The sequence below is a fragment of the Rosa rugosa genome, chromosome 5, assembly GCF_958449725.1.
Source record: "Rosa rugosa chromosome 5, drRosRugo1.1, whole genome shotgun sequence".
Lineage (NCBI taxonomy): Eukaryota > Viridiplantae > Streptophyta > Magnoliopsida > Rosales > Rosaceae > Rosa > Rosa rugosa.
This window is the reverse complement of record NC_084824.1, coordinates 4736823-4760237: the sequence shown is the minus strand read 5'-3', so window position 1 is coordinate 4760237 and position 23415 is coordinate 4736823. Positions and strand designations below refer to the sequence as shown.

Genomic DNA, 23415 nt, shown 5'->3' with positions numbered 1-23415 from the left:
GCTGGGATACCCTTTCTGCGACGAAGGACGGTGGAGCAGAGATCAAGGCCGAGGTCAGGGATGGCATGGGTGCCAAGAGTGATTTTGGGTGCCCATAGCAGGCTGTGGATATGGGCCTTTGCTCTGTTGGACTGCCAAAGGGTGTTGGAGTGGGTCTTCATTCTTAGGGCTTTGAAAATGGTGTATGAGCCCATAGTGGTTCGGGTTAGCATTTGGGATCCCGGCGACGCTCTATGGATCTTACATTGTTATGAGTTTTGGATCTGCTGCTTTGGTTCCTTAGGTAGAAGATTGCTCTCTATTCAGCGCATTTTTTTGCGTGGAGTAGGCAAGGTCGGTCACACTACCGGCGGTCACCTTGATAGAAGGTTACCCTCTATTCGACGCATATCTTTGCGTGGAAGTATGGTCGACCATACTATTGGTACCGTTTTACATAGCCCGGACTCTGTCTGGTGCCTCATCAAATGCTTAATTGCATCCCTTCGTACCCGTGCTAGGTTTTATTTCCGATGCTTTGTTGCATCTAGTATTTTTCTTACTATTTTATATTTTGATGTAGTTTCTACATCTATCAGTTGTAATTTTTATTCTGTTTATTATTAATAAAATTGAGTTGACAGTTTCTCAAAAAAAAAAAAAACCCTTGTTAATGAAATTTTATCGGCGAAAGCCTCCTAACAAAATAAAGTGACTTAAAAGACTGAGAATCTGAGATGTTGACAAACATCCTATCATAAAAAAATAAAATAAAAACTATTTATTGTCGAATGTGTCGTCAATAAAACTCTCTCGTAAAAAAAAATTATAATAAAAACCTCTCCTACCATTTGCTCTAGGATGGTCATCATTTAACTCCGACGGTTTTCAGTCTTTTTTGGTATTTGCATATACATTGAAAATGAACTAAAACAATATGGTAGTAGTATGAGGCTTGATCACTTCTGCGATAATGTCAATCTATAACCTATAATCTCTAGTCTGAATTTGGCTATACCAAACAAATGAACACAGTTCTCGAACCCGGTATAGAAAATGCACAGGGTCAACTATCCAACTCAATTGTGCTGAGCCCAGCTTCCTTTACTGGGTTTTCTTCTCTCACCATCTCTCCCTCCACCGTTTTCTGCATATTTGTATTATCGTGCAACCTTCCAGCAATGGCATAAGTCCCTGATAGTAGCATTGCATTGGTGGGATGGTCATCGTTTAGTTCAGCCAGCACTCTCTGTACAACTTCCCCAAGAGCAACATACCCATAGACCCTGCAGGCCGAAAGCAATGCACGCCATGCAGTAACATCACTCTTGATGGGCAAGCTTTCGATTAGGTTGTGTGCTTCCTCCAACAACCCTGCACGACCTAAAAGATCGATCATACAACCGTAGTGTTCAACCTTTGGTACAAAACCATACTTGCAAACCATCATCTCAAAGCAACTAACTCCCTCTCTGACTAGCCCTGCATGGCCACAAGCACTTAAAACTGCCATGAAAGTGACTTCATTAGGTTGGCAGCCCTCCGCTTCCATTCTGTAGAAGAGCCTCAAGGCATTACCTGCCTCCCCATGAACACCGTAACCTGAAATCATGGCTGTCCATGATTTCACATCCCTGTTTTCCATGCTTTCGAAAATGTCAAGAGCCTTGTCTAGAAACCCACATTTAGCGTACATATCAACCAGAGCTGTTCCAAGAACCGCATCCAAAACCAATCTCTCCTCCTCCACATAATCCTTAAGAAACCTCCCTACCCTCACAGACCCAGAAGCAGCACAAGCTGAAAGCAGTCCTGCCAATGTGGACGAATTGGGTTTCGTTCTTTCAAGTTTCATCAGCCGTAACAAAGCTACTGCTTCTTCTACCATGCCACATTTTGCATACTTGTCTACCAAACAATTCCACAAAACAACATCCTTCACAGCAACTCCATCGAAAATCCGACGCGCCAAGTCAATTTCCCCATTCTTTGCATACACATCAATCAAAGCAGTAACCACATGTAAATTACAGGAAAATCCCATCTTAATGCAGTAGCCATGAACACTCTCTCCTCCAAGGTAACTTCCCAACTCACCAATGGCCGATAAAAGATACAGAACAGTGGTTACACTAGCTTCAAAACCACCAATGCACGTTTCCTTAAACAAGTCCACAATCACACGAGGCTGCGAAACATGAAGGTAACCACCCATCAAAGTATTCCATGAAATCAAATCATTTCTCTGAGGAAATTCATCGAACAAGTGGTGGGCATCCTCAATTTTCCCACAAACACAGTAAAAATGCAGGAGGGTGTTCTTTACAGTGATAAACCCGCCATGCCCAGACCTCACAACAACCCCATGAATCCCCTGGCCAGTCCCAATGGCCAATTCACGAGCACAAGCTTTGAGCGTGGTGATGAAAGAGAACTGGTCTAGAACAATATTACGAGCCCTCAAGTTATTGAAAACAAGAAAAGCTTGTTTTGGTTCGTCGCTAATGGAATAGGCTCTGAGCAATGTATTGAACATGAAGCGATTCGGGTTTCGAATGTGGCTGAAAATGGAGGCTGCGTATTGGATGTGGTGAATGGAAGAGGCGAGGAGCTTGCTCAAGGCAAAAGGGTTGTGGTCAAGACCGGTCTTGATCATAGAGCCATGGATTTGAGAGATTTCTGAGACTTGTTTGCAGCATTCCAGTAGAGAAATGAGCTTTGCGTTTTCCGAAGGCCAAAGGTTGAGTCTTTGCCCCAGGCGTACGGCCAAAGTGTGAGTCATTAGCCATGCGGCACAGCAGACAGGGTTTAGGGTTTAGGGTTTAGGGAATGGCGTGTTTGAATTAGCACTTACCGCCTTTTCTATCATATCTCTCGTGAATCGTGATGCTTGTGTAGAAAGTGTTTTTGCTCAATAGCGCTTTTGTTAGAAGCACATATGTGATTTCATTTGAAAGTTCAAACTACAGTAGGCTCTGCCCATGAAATCCACTGTGACACCAGGAGTTAATTGACAACCTTTGAACCAGATTGAAGGGGCTGATATCGTAACTAAGCAAAACTGAAGATGAACTCAGAGCGAATGCATTCATTCTTTCAATTGCAATAGTTGCAGTTTCAGTTTTCTTACAGGATGGTTCCATCATATACATTGAGAAACATTGAGCTCAAAACTTGCATGAAGCAAGCGATACAGTAGCTAGGAAAACTTTCAATGCTGATACCTCCGAACAAAGAAAGGTCATTTCAGACATTGGAAGGATACGAAAGTGGTTGGATACCAAACTACCTATCCTTGTAGGAGGTAAGACTGGTGCTAATTGGAGTCCTCTCCTCCTTGAAGGGTTGGGTTGATGCATCGGATAAATTTGGTAACCTTGAAACAGCACCTTTTCCCTTCCTAGCATTTGGCCCCAGCTCCTCTATCATGTATTTCCACCCATCGATTGGCCTCCTTCGACTAAATATGTGAGTCTTGATAAAACTAGCAATCTGCACACCAATGGTAAGAAAGGAGAGAGCAGAAATAAGTTATTAACATTGACAATTTGAGATACACGTAACAAATGATGAACCCAAAACTTATAGGTGTAATTAAGAAAAATAGTCTCAAACGTGGAACTGACTACACAGCCGCAGCCATGGCCAATCTGTGGCTCTGTGGCACCATTCAACACATAGAGATTCGAATCTCACAAGTTTCCTTTTACCAAATCTGATGCACCACAATCATGTGCAACATTTGTGATTTAGTTATTGCTTCAATAGCTTTTCCAATTTCTCATTATAACTAGAGAGAAGGCTATATGCAGCCAATTTGAGTTACTCGGGTTATTTGCTCCATTTATTTAAGCTGAATAGCTGATACTCGAAAACAAGGAAGTCTGAGTTGCTGAACGTACACACCTGAAACTTATTATACGCAATTCGACGCTCAAACTCTTGGAGAAGGATATCTTCTTCCCTCTGTGTCATCTCCCATACACTTCCCTCTTCAGCCTTGGCTGTCGTTTCCCAACCATCAGGCTTGTTCTTGAAATCATCAGCGCTCGGCACTTTCGCATTTTCCAAATCATTGTTCGTAGAATCGAAAATACTGCAAGTATCCAAATGTTACACACAACAACCAAATCAACACGCAGCCTCCTCAAATCCAATCAACAATGCCGAAATGTAAACAGTAGGCACACAATGCCATCAAAATTGAATCTTCTAACTATAACAACCCAAATAACCAGTCCATATTTTACGTGATTAAACCTCCAATCTCAACAAAACCAGCGTGAATGGAGAAAAGCTTACTCGGAGCAGCTATCAAGCAAGCGTTCGATATCGTCACCACCACCTATGGAACCGGAATCAGCTAATTTAGCCTCTTGTTGCTTCTCAATCTCCTTCATCCAAAGCCCGGCATGAATCCTCTGCTTCTTCAACCTATAGTCCTTCTTTATATTCTCCAAGCTATAAAGCTTCCCACTCTCACTCTGCTGCTGTTTCTTCTCCTCCTTGGGCTTCCGTCTCTCGTCCCAATTCGCATTCATGTCCTCCACAAACGCCTTCGTCTCGGCGTCGGCGTCGGAGTCGGAGGGAATCACGACCTCCTCCGCCGCCGCCGTCTGATTCTCGTCGGTCTCCCATGGAGCTCTGGCGTTCTCGGAGGACGGGTCCGGCGGGAGCCACGCGGTCTCCCACGCGTCGTTCCACTCGTCGTCGGCTTTCTTAGGGTTCCGATTGGGCGGCGCGGAGGGTTTGGTGGAGAAAGATTTGAAATTGACGGTGGAGGTGAATTGGGTTTTGCTCAGAGTGTTACGCAGAGTAGGCTTCGTTGCTAATTTCACAAGGGTCTGCATAGTTTGAAAGAGGGTTCAGAGGAAATGAAAAGCTTAAACCCTGGTTTGCAGAGAGACTGGGAGACCAGGGACGAAGAGAAAGCACCGTTTATTTTAGTGGGCTTGGTCTACACAGTTTCATATTGGGCCAAGCAGTAAGCCCATTGAAATAAGCATACAACAGCTAGAGCCTTCTGGGGCCCGCGGTCCCATATGCGTGTTAATAAGCAAGCGAGTGAGGGCTGGGCCATCAAAAGCCCACTGAGAGTCTTTTACTCTATATCTAATTCCAATTTCCAAGCATGTTTTAGACATGAAGGAAACATCATTGTCGAAGGCGCTCCAAGTTGAAGACGACGTGTGTTTTTTTTTTCTTAGAAGAGAAGAAATTTCATTAATCCAAGAGATTACAACGACAGGGATGACTGCGTAAAATCTCACCTACTTCAACTAGAGAAGAGGACCTACTCATGCCCCAAATGTAGAACCAGCGGTTACATATACCATGAGCCTATAGGGACTCAACTCTAACCACATGAATCGCCCTCTTTTCTGGGATACAGATAATCAACCTATCCCAGGAGTCCCGATACATCCTTACAACCAACCTCAAGAAGAGACTAACCCCTTCTAACACCATATACCAAAACCGCCAGTATACGTGTAGAGGCGTCTCCCCAATACATTGACAACAAGAAAACATCGAAATTAAAACAACTAGTCCTTGGAGATAACACCATAACAATGGCACAACCACACCAACCAAACCCTAACTCAAAAGAGTAGGGACTTATTAACCCTAAACAAAACCTAAAAACCAAAATAAAAAACAATAACAAACCGCCACGAAGTACCTCACTTCCCGAAACAGCCACCATCGAACTGTGACTAGCAATCAATGTAGACTCAAACCAGTTCCAAAAAGACATCAATAATCTGAATTTGACCAACCACAGCCAACCACTCTTCCTCAACTCCCACCCAGACCACATCCAACCCCTATTCCTCTGCCACAGATTCAAACCACTGACTGCGCACCACCACCCCCAACCAAAGTTCAAAATCAGACAACATGTTCTGAACCACCGCCCTTTACTGCCACCGATCAAAAACAAAAAATCCATGTCTCTTCGGTTCCTCAATCCCAGCCTTCGTGCAACCAGATTTAGATCAGCAAATGGAGAGATACAATCTCTGGTCAGAGACCAGAGATGTACGCCCCCCCCCCCCCCCCCCCACCATCTGCACTCCGTTGAAGAAGAAGAGATCGAGATCACAACCGCTACCAACTCCGATATGAGAAGAAAGAGAACGCGACCAACTTTAGCAACCAAATCGCCCGACCACTGAAGAAACATACCAGCCCGTCCGGCAGCACCCAAGCCACACCGACAAGGCCTAAAGCCCACGCCGGTGTAGAAGCGCCGCCGGACAAGCATAGAAACCAACCTGTTTAATTCCAAACCCTAGGTCCTAAGACGACGTGCGTTAAGATTGAAGGTTAACGTAATGTAACACTCTAATTACCCCAATAATTTAGCTTGAGAAAAGAATCGCAAAAATAAATGATAGATGTTAAAGTATCAATTACGGTCCCAAAATAATGTCGTTTTGTTTAGAACAACATGCTCTATGATTTTTAAGAAAAATAGACAGGAGAGAGTTCATCACCATCAAACAACAAGTTGCAGTACATACATACGTTGGGGCAATGTTAATGTGGTGCCTTTTGTTTTATTCTTTTGTTGATAAGGAAAACGCAAATATATTCCAAACCCCATATTTTGAAAACTCTCTCTTTTGACCTCTAGTTTTTTTTTTTTTTTTCTTTACATTCTTTTAGGGCCCTTAAATGCAATTATTTTCCATATCTACGTTGTCGGATCTCCCTCCTATAAGCCTAATCTCGTTGCGATTATTTTCGAGCAATTTTTCTTTAATCACTATACGCAAGTCTATTAAATATAATCATGTACAACAATCGTTTAATATAGTGTAATTATATCACTCCTAGAATAATTAAGTTGCTATGAGAAAAAACTTTTAAACTAAAGCCAAGATAAATTAGGTTACAACAGCAACGGATGTGAAAGTAGTATACAACTAAGATCAAATTATACTTCACCAAATCAAGATAAGATGTCAATTTAGATGGCGTGTTAGAAATGTTAGAAATATGAAAGCATGCATTCATAGGCGGCTAGAAAAAGATAGGCTGTGTGCCAGAGGAAGCTTCCCAAAATCAACTTCTCTTCTAAGTTCTACTGTAATACAACTCATGTATGAATGCGGAGTCGCACACGTACTTAAGTAATCTATCTCTCACTCATTTGGGGTGCTTTATATTACATTAATTAATATGTGCTAGATTTGGAATCTGGGAAAATAGACGTTGAGCCAACCACTTGGTTTTAGATTGTCGTCGACTTTGCAAATGCAGCTATTTATCTTATTAAAACCTTATTGGACAGTTTCAAATCATGATGCATGCCACTCTTTGTCACCCCCATCTTTATCAATACCTAACATTATTGAGCCACAGTTTCAGTTATTCTAAATAACTGACAGCCTACAATTCATCAGCATATTGATTTGAAGTATGCGATTAAAATAGCTTGCGGCCAGACAACTAGACTCACACAAAATGCAAATAATTCTTAGGTTCACTCTTTGAGTGAATGAGTATACTCACCATATCTTGCGATTAAGGCATAATAACTTTATAATTTTTTAATCCGACCATTCATGTTGTATAACGTAATATAAAGATTAGCTCTGTAAAAAATCAATCAAATTGAAGACCTTTTAGTTATTCATTTATATGAAATACATGGACGGTTCATCATAATAGTAGTAAGTGTTGTTAGAACCATCCATTTGTTTGATCTAATTAGATAATTAAACAATTTATGATTCGATTGATTTTTTATAGAGATGATCTTTAAAAGGCTTATTTAAAATATGGATCGTTGGATTATAAATTTATTAAATAAAAGTATGTTAATCGACAATGAGAGTAAATATGCTCGTTCACCTTAGGGATGAACCTAAGAATTGTTCAAATGCAAATGTCAAGCATGATATTTAAAGAGCGGTTTTGTAGATAGATAAGAGTTTTGACGGGCACGTTCAAAATCAATTTAGTTATTTAGATATGAATATATTTATCTTAGTTTAACTAGAGAATAATTTTTAAAGAAAAAAAGAAAAAAGGGAACCCATGATGCACTCTACAAAATTTTAGGTTGAAAACTTGAAATGGACCTGTTTTTAATCGAAACTGGAGTATGTGAGAGGACCAAAATGATTAGACTCCGCTGCGCAACTGGTCACTATCGAATTGATGCCTTCCTGGCTAATATACTGTAGTTGATCAAAGACTTGTGGGAAATTAACTTGCAAATGCCGACGTTATTAATTAGAAATAACGGGTACGGCACGCTCAGTGTTTCTTGGGGACTAGGTAATCCCGAAACCTTTTAAACGGGAACCACGAAGACTTTTAATTGGTCATGTAATTCATAACCAAAAACTACTTCATTTCCTTGAAAATCTTTCGAGAAAATGATGCAACCTGAATGTTGAATGTTGTTCGGTTCAGATTTTGGTTAATTTGTTGTCAGGCCATCTTTTTAATTTAACAAACTCTTGGTTTGTTTAACTTAGATGCTGAGAAACTTGTTTAACTTAGATGACGATTTTTTTTATCAAATATAAAATATTAAAAAAAAAGAAAAAAAAAGTTAAAAGCAGCCCCAAAATTTAAATGAATAATTTTAAAATCCGAACCACCGAAACTCTAAAAATTTCTAACAAACAAATCTAGATCTCCATCTTAATTAGTACCAAACACTTTTTGCTACTTCACCTACAATAAAGTAGCTTTTTACACTTTAAAACTATGTGAAACTGGGTCTAAGAATTCAATGGTTAAACCGAACGTGGTTAGAACTTAGAACTAACTAAAATGGCCGGTTAAAAGTAAAAAAATCAAATATCATCATAAATTAGGTTACTTGTTAGTGTCAAGCTGAAAGGACCTGATACAGTTCAAGCCAACCCCAACGTTGTAGTGTTCTAGAAGTCTAGTATCGCCCTGTGAAATCCGTGAATCACAATGAATGCCTGTATCTAATTGTTCACAGTCCAGTAACTCTCTTTGGGCCCCTAATGTCACACTCGGGCCCAGATGAAATGATGGCCGGGACATGACACCTGTCCTTATCATCCATACACGCATCCACAGCCATGCATGGTCCGTCTCTTTCTACATCATCATCATCATCATAATAATCGCTATTTACAAAAATCTGAAAGCACATTGTGGCGTGGCCGTGGCGGACAACGCATTGCCTCGTCAGTATCTCACTGTCCTGCGGGTCCCACTGCCTCTTGCATCCGGCATTCGCATCGAGGACGCTCTTCTGCATTTGGTCCCACGCTCAAATTATTTGTCGCACTTAGACTAGACTCGACGAGGTCGTCTACAGCGCTCCCTAGTATACACACACCGATCCAAACGTTAGGGCTGCATTTGAAAAAACTAATAAACAACATAAATTAATTAAAGTGATGGATAATATCGTATTCAGTCAGAAGAAACTTCTCTCTACACCGACAATGTAAGCGACTCAAATCTCATTCCTAATACTTATAGTTAATATTTTTTTATTAATTAAAAAGTTTATTTGTATTTGTGCAAATGTATGTCGGTACTTTGAATCATTCTCCGTGTTTAGTAAAACTGAAAATAATTGCTCTTATTTGAAGCCAGATCTCTTTTAAAGCTAAAAACAGAATTTCATTCAATCTAACTTATGAAAGCAAGCATGCACAGCACTTTCAATTTTAAATCATGTAAAATACCTCATCACTATTTTAGTACTATAAACATTTTTAAAAATCTTATTCAACAAATGCTTAACAGCCATTTATGCTCATATAACAGATAAATCAACTTATCTTACAAACACAACTGTACTAAATTGGCCTTATATCACTTTATTGAATATATAACACATCGAAACCACATTGTATTGTAACGTTCTCGACTCCAAAAGTTTAATACTTGAGAGTTCCATTGAATTTGTGGTTCCATACACAAATTGTGTGACTAGATCTATCTTCTCACTTTTACTTTGATCTGGCTCACGGGTCCACGAGGCGACGTAAGAAAATCAGAAAAAGATTCATGTATTGACAAAGTGACAACTTTGGCCCTGTCTGTTCTCTTCGCACGAACCAATAGCATGCTTTATCTTTTCTTTTATGGGATGGCGTGTCACGCTCGAATCAAAGCAGATCGAGAGATGGGCTAAAAAGTAAAAGCAATGTTTCACAAAGAATGTGATTGCACGCGCTAAACGGTGAAATTGAATTACTACAGCTGGCTATGGAATCCAATGTCACAAGCTTGCTTTTTTACCCTGTGGGTAATAATAAATCCATATTTCCTCTTTCTTTATTGAAACCGAAATTATTGAAACTTCAGTCTCATAGCCTTTTTACCCCAACCTTTTACTATACTTGCAAAATCAAACGCTTTTAATTAAAGGTACGACTAAAGGTACAAGTACGTAAATTTCATGTCCTGGTTAATTTGGTCAAGTCACATGATCAAATTACACAGCTTAAGAGGTTAATTTGAAGGAAATTCTGTGATCGTCAAGGACATTCAGGGGTAATTTCATCTTAACTTCGTAGTTCGCAAGTGAGGATCCATTAACTGAAGGTGGGTGTTGAGCTGCTTATATAAAGTAAGAAAGATATTGAAAATAAGAAAAGATGATGACAAATTAATATATCTTGAATTGTCTTTCCTTCTACAAGTTAATCTTCTAAAGAGTGAAGCCAGGGGACATTTGATATTTTCACAAAAGAAGAGGGACCAAAATGAAAATTTAAAAGACTTTCCACTTTTCTACTTCTCCCTCTAAACTCTGAGAACACTTTTTTCCCAAAGGCCCTATAGATTTTTTTTTTTTTTTTTTTTTTGCATTTCACCCCATTACTACATGAACAGTTCAGATTGCACCAGGGCATAGTAGTTGGCAGCTTCATCTTCAAGCTCCCACAACCCATCACAAAGTGAAAGCCCATTATCCCCAAAATTAAACACCGCCTCCTCCGCATCCTCAAACCCACCATTACCAGCCTCTCGATTCGGAATCCCTAGCTCGTCGTCGGAAGCTTCTAGAAGGTGTCTCATAACCCTCTCGACACTACTCTCATCCTCCTGCTCGTCACCCTCCTTCAAGAACAGTGCCGAGGAAGAAGAAGGTGAGGAAGAGCCGGAGGAAGAGGAGTTGTACCCTTCGGAAGCATCCAAATTAGCATCTGCTATGGTTTGGTGACCAACGTGGTCCGGATTCAAAAGAAGGTCGGAGTCGGAGGAGAGCTCTTGCTGTAAGGTTGTGATGAGAGAATTCAAATCCTGGGTGGGTTCCTCTTCATCTTCATCAAGAAGAGAGAGTATGTGGTTGTAAGACTTTTGGCGCTTAGGATCTTGCTCTAACATCTGGGTTTCTTGTTCTTCATCTCTTTGGCGCTTTGAGGACTGTGTTTCAACCATGGCCATGATGACTATGCTTTAGAACTGAAAAAACCGGAAACAGAGAGACTCAAGAGATTAAGTGGAAGATATTGAAGATTGAAGAGAGAGGAGCAAGCTTGGATGAGAGAGAGAGTGGAGGATGGGGAGGCTTATATAGAGGGAGAAAGTGTGGAACTTTGAGAAGGGTCAAGTCAAAAGACACAAAATAAGTGAAACATGGAGATGGGATCAGAATATTTTAATTGCTTTTTTAATTAAGGATTCACTGTGTTAGATGGAAAAAAGATGCTTTGGGAAAACCAAATATTTTATTGGAAATATTCATATAATAATGAAAAAAGGGAAAAGTATTTATTAAGAGAGAGGGAGAGGTGAGACGTACGTGTTGCTCCTGCACTGCAATGCGATAAATAACCGTTGGATTAGCTTTTTGGGTTATCGAGACAGAAATGTGCGGTGGAGAGTGGTGGAGGTGATGAAGAAGATATCGAGGTTTAAAAATATAAAATTACGAAAAAGGACAAAAGTTGAGAGGTCATGTCGGGTCAGTACTATATGAACGGGTGTGTGATAAAGGCAGATTCATGGCCGAGGAGGAGTATAGTACAAGTGGTAGATATCGCTTTTAAATGGTTTGTTTCTTTCACTGGTCCCAGATTTCAAGATCAAAAATCTTTACTAGTATTATTGTGTCACTATTCTACTGATATTTCTCGAATGATTATATTCACTAACTATTTAGATACAGATACAGTGTAGTATGTATGTGGCTAAGGCTATGTCCCTGTGCCAAGGTGAGTCCTTGGTATACCATATCTAGTGTTTATTGCGATATCCTGGTTCAAGGGTTATCATTTGGTCCGCGGGATTCCCCGTCGGCAACGTAATGTAGAAGGGCTGTGTGTCTGTAGTTGTGTATCGCATCGATACATCAATAGTATGATATTATCGAACAATAGTTATAAATCTTATACAATTGTAGACTAGATTGAGTATTTCAAAGAGTTAGTCTACCACTATATGAGTTGGTTTACTATTTAAATACTTTATGGAGCACTGATATAAACTCCCACTACAATGCATGGCTACCATCCATCAACCACTTCTTTGGTTTCTTCAATCATCAATTCACACCGCTTTGTTACATATCTCTGACATATAATTCGCCATATAAGAATCACAACATAACTCTGAGCACCTTCAATTTGAACATTTTGTTTCTAGCTACACTATCAAAATCCCCTCACCATCACTTCCAGTCAAACTCATGACGACCATGATCAAGGACGTGTAGCCAATGATACTCAATTAAAACACCATTAATCGAGTTATGAAGGCATACATAACCCTCTAACTTCAACCGAAAATCTAAAGTATGACACAACCACACCGACCATTGAACATGACCAAAGACTTACCAAAACCAAACTCTTTATCAGGGCTGTCCTGATATGAAACGAGGCCTAAAGCGAAATATAGAAAAATATTCTTAGTTCTTCATAAGAGATCTATACATTGTGTTTCAAAGAAAACAATTTTACTAATTGAGAGACAAGAGATAGGCGGAGAGTAAAGCATAATTGATGACAAATTTCAAGTTGTTCTAGAACCAAATTCACATTTTTTGACTAAATGGATAGTATGAAGAGAAATTTGTTGTTTTTTTTTTTAATTTTTTTTTTGTTCCCAACAGATAATGAAAGGCAATAATTTTGAGTTCTTCAGCATTAAGCTTCTTTAGATAAGTGGAAGGTTGTGTTTGTTTGGTGGTGATGCAGGTCGGCGATGTATTTGAGACGGTTGGATCGCTGCCATGGTGGTGTCATCCTGACGAGGCGGGTTGGCGGCAGGGATCAGACCAAACTCGGCCGGAAAGTGACGCACGATGAGGGTTGGGAGCAGATGGTGGACTGGGCCCAAACCAGGTTGACGGGCCGGGGGTGATCTTCTTGGCTGACTACCATTTTGGGCTTTAGGTTGTTGGACTCGAGTTTACCCTAGTCCATAAACTTCTAAATTTGGGCTAGGGTTTAGGCCCTTGGCCCAACACTATGTTTTTAGTTTTTTTTGTCTAATTACATTAAGTTCCCTTGTATTAGGAACCTAACGAGTGTTTGTTTTAGGCTTGTCTATTCGCTATGTTTTTCCATAGCTTATAGGCTCGCTTTTATGCTAGCGATAAGTTCAAATATAGTTGGTATATCCTATGTACCACTGTGGCTCCTCCACGAATCCTTGTCTTGACCATTGTTATGTGTCAGTGAGTGGGTATGTAATGATCTTGTTGGCATGCGCTATTATTCTCAATGGAATTCCATTATTTCAAAAAAAAAAAAAAAAAATGCTTCTTTAGATAATCTGATCTATGTGATGGTTTTATAAATTCTTACCTCAAAATTAGGATAACAAAATAGATTAGTCAATGTTAAGAAGTCTAAACTCTTATCTCATAGGAAAATATGAGGCCTCCCAAAATGTGAGGCATAAGGGACGGCCCTGCTTTTGATTCAATTCGATGGTTTCCCGTCTAAGCCCCCCCCAGCCGAGTTCATAGAAGACTTTCCTCTTTTCTTCACCTAGCCGTAAAAGGAATAATTAATTCAAAGTTAACCAAACTATTGACAAAAGCAATCTCTTATTTTTGTTCGGATCGAAGAGAATCAAGGCCATGTTCAAACTTCAAACGAGTAGTATTTATATCTAGGGTTTGTTTTATCTGGCCGGCCGTAACTTATCGAAGTTGCTCATGAATTCCAGTCAAGACGACAAAAACTCCCACACAGATGCCAACTCTTTTATCCCATTTCTTTTCTGCAACTGTCACCTATTATACATCGATCTTAGACTGCACGTATCTCATAGATATACTATTAATCAATTTACGTTTTGATTAAAACTAATTGGTTGAGTAATCAAGAAGCTTCATGTTCACGCCTCATGCCTCACCACACCTAATCAACTTCATTAAACTAAACCCATTAATATTAATGGGATCCTAATCACGTGGATTGTTGGCTGTTGCTTTAATACTTGACCTATAACTCGTTCATTAACAGGAGGAGGAGATCACCTGTCCCGAATTCTCGCTCATTAACCTAATCTTATTAATTATTTCTATTTTCTCAAATCATGAATACGTAAACCTTCTGTCAACGTCTTATTTATAGTCGTAATTGTATTAGGGTTTGGTGGTCGGCTTAATTAATTAGACTAATTAGGGGTTGAGATGTTATAATTGAGAGATTATTCAGAGCACCGCCGTGCACTTGCACCAACATAAATGAATGGTTAGATTGCATTAAATATACTTTTTGTTTATTAATTAAAAATAAAGTTGATCAGAAATATCAAGGGTTGAGATTATTTTATAAGGGTTGGGTCACTTGCACCGTCGGTGCATAGAATAATTTCCACTTGTTTTGTCTAAATCGCTGTCTGGATTTTGCTGGATACCGCCTGCGTCATTTCTTTCTATTCAATTTTTGTGAATAGTAGTTTAATTAGTAGATGTACTTGTATATTATAGAGTACACAGTTGCTATCATTACTAATTTGATAATTAAGCCTTCCATTGGCCCTGTTGGCTTTAGCTTTAAAATAAACAGAGTTGCAAGTTATTCAACGAGCATAATGAGAACGGTAGATGCGATCAATGTGTAAACAAAAGTTAATTTTCTCGTTTTCATTGTACAAATCAACGGATGTCTTATGTAATTTTAAAGCGTTTACCGTCTCGATATGTCTTGTTGACAGCAATGGAATTCACTTTTCTTACTCTCAGTCATATCACACGTCGTCTCTCTATGTCTTGTTGGTAGCAATAAAATTCACTTTTCTTACTATTAGTCATATCACATATATAGCACCGGAAACGACATTTTCTAAATTTCTTTACTTAATCATCTTAAGTAAAGGTAGTTTGAAATTTCATCATAAAAGGCGTCATTACTATTAGGAATGTACCGCAATTATAATTCTTATGTTGTCGTGTTTCTTTTCTAATGCGAAATTTCTCTTTGTATATCTTTAATTTGCATCAAGTCACACAATTGTAACATATTTCACGAGAATCTAGCACCAAGATTTGAATTGTAAAGGTGCAAAATGGAATTAAACATATACCAAGTGCGTGTATTACAAATTTAAGCACAAGATTTGCGTATTTTCTTTATAATTTATTGATTTTTTGTATCATTTTTTGTTACTTGAACTTCTAATACAGCCTAATCCAAACTCAAGTCCCTGTCATTTCTAACCGCTCTAATTAAATATGAAGGTTTGTCAAGTTTTTCTTTGGTAATTAACATCCATGGAAGCATCTCACCGTATATAGCCTTTGGCAGACAAAAGAATTGAAGGATATATTAAAACTGGGGACAAAATGTAATGTAGTTGGAGATATCTCATATCCGAAATTCCGGATGGGAAAGACAGCAACGTGCAAAATCGGCCGAGAAGAAAAAACCCATCTCCATGTGAGACCTGGATGTCATCCAGTCATCCAATGCTGCATTGCACGTGGTAAGTGAACCTAATTTAGCCCCATATATGCATCTCAATTTTAATCTCATTTATATAAAACAATGTTACATATATAAAAATATGGTCCTCGTAACATGGATCTTCAACTATATATTAATGTAATGTAATTATAATGTAACAGTGGCGTGTCTCATGTTAGCTCGAGGCATGTACCGAGGTTTTTTGAGTTAGCTGTCACACACACCATGAATCTAGCTAGCTAATCGATTATTAGGTGTAACATTTTTGCTATATAATAAGTTGGATTGATGATGATGATGAACTAGTAGTACTGGTGAGTCATATATAAGTTTCCATAATGTTGTGTTGTGATGTGCCTCAACCACTTGGCAGATGGACCATATTAATTCTCCCTATCTAATTGCTTCCTATCATCATCTTTGGTTGCATGGGCTTCACTGCTTTAGGGTTCAATAATGCGAGTGCTGTTGGGTTCACGACTCGTATGTATCATGCACGTGATGTCTCAATATCGTTTTTAGTTACATTGAAAGAGACCGAACTCATGTTTTAGTCTAATTTTAACTTAATTTTTTTATTATATATTTTTAGTTATTTTTTAAAATTTAATTTTTCATTTTAATGTCGAGAATATTCCATTATGTCAAATTCAAAATATAATTAGTTTTGTGGAAATGAAGAAAAGATCAAGGAGCTATTGACATGAAGTGATTCAGATCGAAGAAGCACTAATATGAGTATGAGTTTGGACATTTCAAATACGTTACTAGAAGTTCAAACGAGAAGAAGAGAAAGTAAAGTCAGATTCATGGAAGTTTCTTAGCAGCGTAGAGAACTTGAACAAAGTGGAGGAAGCTCATGATCCCAATTTTTCTTGGTGAAGAAATTTCCAAGCAACTCATTTCCTTGCGTCTATCAACAAATGCAGACAGTCATGATTTTTGGAGTCAAATTGTAAGTCATTCGACTTTAACCCAAATTACAATTTCTTGGAATATGAGAAGAGTAGGCCCAAAGAACACTTTTCATAAGTATGCGATTGAGATTTTTATCACTAGTGCTACAAATTCTCTCGTAAGTTCTCAAAAGTTGGAGTCATGCGGTTGGAGTGAAGCAAGCTATCCAATGCTAATGTGGTTAAAGCAAAACATACGATTGACGACAAAGAAGTCTTGCTTAGGGTTTAGTTGATAAGTCACCCTTCAATTTCGCATACTTTTCTAAACCTAACTGAGTAGTGCTTAGCTAATAAAGTCACAATTTTGGAAAGAAAATGTCGACCTAGATAAGTAGATAGAAAATAAGGTAGGGAAGAAGTGTACGAGAACTTTAGAACACGTCATTTGATGTGACCAAGTAAGATCAAAATATCAAATACAAGTCGGCAACAACTATAAGTTATTGATGTGCATCACTAATTTTATTTTAAACGGCAGCTATTGATGAATATAATCAGATCCTAAGAACACCGATTAAGACATACTTCAACAGGTGGACTAAGTATATATACATTATATATAATTAAAAAAAAAATTATGATGAAGTAATTGGTTTCACAATTAAAATGCTCCCTCGCATATGTGACATTTTCAAGTTAAACACGTGGACTCTATCTGACTGCGAGACAATCTAACTCTAATATTATGATAAAATAATTTAGACTTCAAATGTACACATGCTTTTCTTCACACTACAATTCATGTCAACCTCTATCCATTCTTTAATTAGTAAAAACAGATCACGTAGTGTAGGTCATTTAGATATCTATAGTTGTGCTATTCCATATAGACTAGGCTCATTAGGCAGTATCTGATAATATCTTTGAAGATCTAAACAGACCAAAGCCAACCAAACAAAAGCATGAGAAGTTGTGGTGTTTTGTTATTATGCCTTGACATATAATTAAGGTGTCACTTAAAGCATAGGCCTTATATTGTGTTCCATGGCAACCTCATCTGTGGTAAAATTGGAGACAAAGAATCTAAGAATGGATGCCTCAACTAGTTTTCAACTTTTGGTATTGTATGTCGTGTGGGTTTTAATGGGTGGGGTTCAAATTCAAAGTAGCCATTGCTCTCCAAAGATTTATTAGAAAGAATGCTTCTTTTTGAAGGAAAGGGGCCATCCAATATTATAAATCTCTAATGTCATTTGCTTATCTGCCTATTTATATTCATGTTATGATGTTGTTGAAAGGGATATAAAGGAGAAAATGAAATCAAATCTGCCTTTTCTATTTCTTTCTCACGTTCAATTAGTGGGAGATGGGCACAAAAAAGAGCATTATAGGATTAGGGCATCATAAGGAATTTCAATCAATGATGGCAATTGCATTATCCACCACTACCACCACCACAACTAAACAATTAGCTGGAAAGAGCTCACTTTATGTTGATATTATGGCCACCCTCAACTGTAATTGCTCCTTGAAAACATGGGACTTGTTCGAGGTCAATTCAGACATGATAGCTGTGTCGATTTATATAAAATTAAGGGAACAAAAGCACTAAGATCAATTAGATTAGGGAGCTAAAGATTCTTAACAGATATCACTAAAATACATTATATTCCATTTGTCATATAGACACCAAAACCAAAAGGGGAGACATGTGAACCAATGGAAACATTAACCCTAAAACTCATTTGTGGGCAACACATAAAGGCATTTATTTGGGTTGGGCTGTAGTGAACTTCCAACACATAAAGGGTATTAATGGACTGCAGAAGTAGAGGGCCTAAAATCTGGTTATAGTTGTATATGGAAAGGTTAATGAGCCCATTAAAGCTTGTTCCTTCTCAAAGCTTCAAGTCTGCAAGTGCAGCAGACTTTCATACTACCAAGTTGAGTCTTAATATTCAACTGACTCAAACAAATAGACGAAGAACATAATCAATAAGCAATTTAAAATGATTGTGATAGTCCAAATTACTTTTTACAAAGTTTGTTGTTGAACAAAGACTCAAAAATGGAACAGTTGAGATCATATATTGCGTTAAGAGCAGCACAGAAGAAGTTTATTTCTGCTAATTCGTCAACTCTAGAGCATATTGTACATATAAAACTCCCTCCATTTGTTTTCGAAATAAAAGAATAGAAACAGAAGGGATGCTCATCTAGTAGAGCGAAAAATGAACTAGAATAGTTGTCGCAGCAAGTCGTACAAGTTTAGATTCATGCACGCCTAATCGACCAAATAAATAGTACGACATTTGGTTTTATACATGTGATGCGGACCTGGGGATGTTTAAACACGAGACTTAACAGAGAGAGTTCATATCCATGTGAGCAAAGGTCGACCTAACCCACCTAGAATTGTTTGTTGATGAAGGTAACAATTCACTAACAGAAGAGAAAAAGTGAGTTTCAGGTAAGCAATCTTTGCTTGTTACAGAAAAGGAAAAAAATAGCAAGTAGAAAGCATTGAGTAATGGCCAACCAAACTTTTTACCCTATCTGGAAAATCCAGGAGAGGTCCCATTATACACCAAACAAGTAAAAAACACGGACAACCAGGCTAAGTAAACAATCAAATCGAATCAATGCAAATACAGATGACTATCAAGATCAAGTAGGCAAACAGGGTTAATGTGAATGGCCATGAGCACATCTAACTTTGTCATAATAAAAGCAAGTTAATGAGTGCCAACGATTTCAAACCTACCACTCAAGTTTCTAGAGTCATCGAACAGGGCTTTCCAGTTTTGAATCACACACTGAGGAAGCAGAACACACCTGCAACTGTTATGTGCCACATTTTCTAACTTACGTTTTGGCCTGCATTTTCCCGGGTACATGTAACGGTTATATCATTCTGAATTCTATCTGTTTGGAGCTTGTATGGAGAACTAGCTTTATACTCCATGAAATGCGAGATACATTGGCAAAGGGATTACTTAATCTTGTTTGATCTTATCATACAATATGAATGCAATGTTCCAGCGATATTATCAGCTCAGCTAACAGAACAAAGTATCAAAGCGCTGCAAAGAGTGTGAAGCTTCACTGTGTAATATATTTACATGCCGTTGCAAACACAATTTCTTGACTGGCCAAAGGCATAGACATGTGGTGAACTAGAGCTTTTGAAAGCATTTACATGTCTGCTTGGTTCTCATGTTTCTGTAGGGACATTATACAATATGCCAAACTTCATTGATACAAAAAATTATAACTAGAATCGAGATTGAGGAGGAAACTAAAATTAAAATTGGACTAAAATCTTCTCACATAAAGTTGGGAAGCTAACCCTATAATCTTAGATCACTATGAAAGCCAAGATTCAGCGTATCAACTACCAAATTAATAGTTCTCTACCATGCATAGGCAGCCATGTATCACAAAGAAATATAAAGGATTTATTGTTTTACATTTACTACGTCATAGCCAGCACATATAACTTGTATAAGTTACCATCTTCTATCCAATTTTCCATTTAATCACGTCGTTTCGTTCTGCAAGATATTTGATATAATCAAAAGCGTACATGACACAATCATGATACTTTTGTTTATCAGCCCAAATGTTTATAAAGATTAAGAAATTCATACTACGAGGATGAATAGGTGCAATAGTTCACATGAAAATAAAGAATAAATAATTGTTCGGCACATCGATTCAACATGCCAAAGAAAATATCAAACCCTATGAGAGATCCACATGAATTTAAAACTTTGAAAACTTGAAATATATCCCATCAATTTCATCACGTATGTGATCCGTACATAAAGCCAGCATCCAAGTTAACAATCTCTCATTCTCTTTCGAAGACAACACAAATGAAATTAAAGAAGGGAAACCATTACAACTAGTTCTGTGTATTTAAGTAAGAAAGCTTCAGCGAGCACTACTGACAACCTACCACGATGTGTTGGTACTTCAAATTATTGAACCCATTCTTTTCCTACATGATGCCAACCTTTGAAATTTCTTATGTCACTAAAAATGGGGGAAAGACATTCCATGGAGGAAAACAAATAGAAGTTTGAAAAGAAAAGAAAAGAACAAAAAAAATTTCCTCAAGATCGATCTCATTCCAAGAAAATATTCAATTGAATCTTGAGTAAGTCTAAACTTTTCCCCATTCTCCCCCACCCAAATGGAAAAACAATCTATAAAGAAAGGGGGAGTGTTACCAATTAGCAAGACTCCTGTGTTGGTGGACAAACCAATCTTATACATATGAAGCTTCAGCATCCCATTACAGCACAGTTATAGACAAAGTTACCAGATTGCTTTCTCGCAAGCAAGTTCCACTGTGGAGGACCTTCACTCGGAACCCATGCATTGATCTCGATGAAACCTTCACCGAGATTCCTAGGTCCACCAATGACAATAAGACGATCCCCACAAGCCCTGAATGCGAGCCCCCAACCATTCATTGAGACTGCCCGCTCGGGCAATCTTCCCACCGTGATCCACAATCTTCTTTCTTTGTCATACTTCCTCACCTCCATGTCAGCATAGTCAGCTGCATACAAGTCATTATTTACCACTGCAACCAGAGGCGGCGCCTCAGCGGTTGCAGGCATTTCATTCTCCCTGGCTGCACCACTTCGTCCAGGAGACATGTTAGGTATTTCTGTCCATTTTTTCGTCTTTAAATCATATTGTTCTCCACATGTAAGAACCTTTGAATCACTTCCCCCAATCCCACCAATAACATAAAACTTTTCATCCATAAAGACCCCGGAACACATCTTTCGAGGCTTATTCATGTCCGGGAGGAGCTCCCAAGTCTGAGTCTCGGAATTGTATAGCTCCGCAGAGCTGAGTATCCTTCCCTCTGAATCACAACCACCTGCCAAAATTGCAATCTCCTTGAGGCTTGCAGACCCAAACAAGCATCTCGGGGCATTCATCCTCATTCCAGAAGACCATGAGTTTGTTAAAATACTGTACCTAAAGATTACATGGGCAGTGACCTCCTTACCAAATACAAGAAGCTCAGTGCCTACAGCCAAAGACTCCTTATCTGAACACATGAAGCATTCGTTAGAAGTCATTCTGGGCAAGTGCATCCACTTTCCGCGATTGGGATCAAACGCTTCCCATTCAAGAAGGTGGCACGAAAAATAAATCCAGTGCTCAATGACATCATTCTGCCTCCTCAGCTTATAGAGCTCCCCAGTCCTAACTAACGACCAGAAGCTCTTGTTCAATGAGGCAATGGCACCATAATCGGACCTCGAGCAGTGAATTAGGCAGCTGATGGAGTTGTCCCTCCCAATGCGATGTATGAGGGAGTCTGAATCTGAGGAAGCAGCAGCCCCATCCTGATTACTCTCATCTTCGGATTGCTCACCACACGAACAAGGTTGAGCCGTCTCCATCACCTCACAGCAATCCAGTAGCTTACACAACTTGCGCTGTCGACTCTCTTCATCATCATCATCTTCCCCATCAAACTCTAGTGGCCGCTTTCCCTTGGCAATATCGACTTTGAGCTGATGAAAAGTCATCATGTAAGGCCACTTGCTTTCTGGCTGCTGCTGGCAAGAGCTCGAAAACACCCTCGAAAGCAAGCAGAACCGACCCTCCAACATTTCTCCTGAGAAAAAACAAAAAAATCAATGGAAAAGCCACAGACCCGATTCCATTCAAATTCCACAGCTGAATTTAGAAAATCCCAAGCACCAAGTCCCAGCAAACAGTAACCTATTCAGAGAGAAATAAAACCCAAAATCCTTTAAAAGCAATTTTTAACAACTGGATTGAATGAATTCAATGAAGAACAACTTGTGCAAAACTTTGAGATTTCTGAATCCAATCCAGGTGAACTAACTGAGGACAAAATAACAATCTTTGAAAAGACTTCTTTTCCTTCTTCTTTTAGTGGTTGAGAAAGTCAAGATGCCATATAGTGGAATCAAATTGCCAAAGAAGAAGACAAACCCAGAAACCAGAATACAGGCAATTCAAAAGAACAATACTTCAATGCAAACCAAAGCTAAAGATCAAGAATTTGACAATTTCCCTTTTTCTTTTTTCCAAATGAAGAAACAAGAATCCACTGTATTTGAAAAAACAAAAATTTAGGTCCCTATATATCAACAAACAATTGCAAACCCTGTAATCCAAAGTAACAGTAGTCAAAAGCCAGACATTAGTTTTCCTCTCAACTAATCCCAAAACAAGAAAGAAAAAAAAAAAAACCAGACACCAAATTAGATCCGTTCACAATTGGTTTTTGATAATGAACATGTTCATCCCAACCCACTAAGAAATGGAGATAAAATTAATCGAAAAAAAAAAAAAAAAAAAAAAAAAAAAAGAAAGAAAAGAAAAGAAAGAAAAAGAGTAAAGAAATGCGAGGGACTTAGCGACTTACGGGATTGGATAAGAAGGGGAAAAAAAAGGACCTGGTTGGAATTATCAAAATTTACAATACATCTCTCTCTATCTATCTATCTATCTCTTTAACTCTTTAAAAAAAAAAAATGTGTGTGTATTTTGCTGTTTCTGTTCTTCTTCTTCTTCTTCTTCGTTGGATTCTCTCTGCAAATCAGAGAAGGGCTTTGGCGCTCTCTCTCTCTGGCTTTCGGACCAAAAAT

General features: G+C 38.6%; 4 protein-coding genes across 5 annotated transcripts; all 4 read right to left on the bottom strand.

Moving 5' to 3' along the window:
- Positions 1-722: 722 nt before the first annotated feature.
- On the bottom strand, positions 723-2892 carry LOC133710678 (pentatricopeptide repeat-containing protein At1g26900, mitochondrial). The gene has a single exon (XM_062136814.1). The coding sequence runs from the start codon at positions 2759-2761 to the stop codon at positions 1046-1048; it is 1716 nt and encodes a 571-aa protein (XP_061992798.1). The 5' UTR covers positions 2762-2892; the 3' UTR covers positions 723-1045.
- A 149-nt stretch (positions 2893-3041) lies between these two features.
- Positions 3042-5064, bottom strand: LOC133710679 (protein GAMETE CELL DEFECTIVE 1, mitochondrial). Its single transcript, XM_062136815.1, has 3 exons — positions 4282-5064; positions 3886-4075; positions 3042-3471 (listed from the first exon to the last, which is right to left on the bottom strand). Exons 1-3 carry the CDS (start codon positions 4827-4829, stop codon positions 3265-3267), a joined length of 945 nt encoding a protein of 314 aa, XP_061992799.1. The 5' UTR covers positions 4830-5064; the 3' UTR covers positions 3042-3264.
- A 5512-nt stretch (positions 5065-10576) lies between these two features.
- LOC133710658 (uncharacterized) lies at positions 10577-11501 on the bottom strand. The gene has a single exon (XM_062136794.1). It carries the CDS (start codon positions 11383-11385, stop codon positions 10819-10821), a length of 567 nt encoding a protein of 188 aa, XP_061992778.1. The 5' UTR covers positions 11386-11501; the 3' UTR covers positions 10577-10818.
- A 9021-nt stretch (positions 11502-20522) lies between these two features.
- LOC133708931 (F-box/kelch-repeat protein SKIP11-like) lies at positions 20523-23415 on the bottom strand. Of its 2 annotated transcripts, none has more exons than XM_062134520.1 (2): positions 23193-23415; positions 20523-22412 (listed from the first exon to the last, which is right to left on the bottom strand). In XM_062134520.1, the coding sequence occupies exon 2, from the start codon at positions 22405-22407 to the stop codon at positions 21052-21054; it is 1356 nt and encodes a 451-aa protein (XP_061990504.1). In that variant the 5' UTR covers positions 22408-22412; positions 23193-23415; the 3' UTR covers positions 20523-21051. The 2 variants fall into 2 exon arrangements, with proteins under 2 accessions (XP_061990504.1, XP_061990505.1); XM_062134521.1 differs by having other exon boundaries at positions 23224-23415.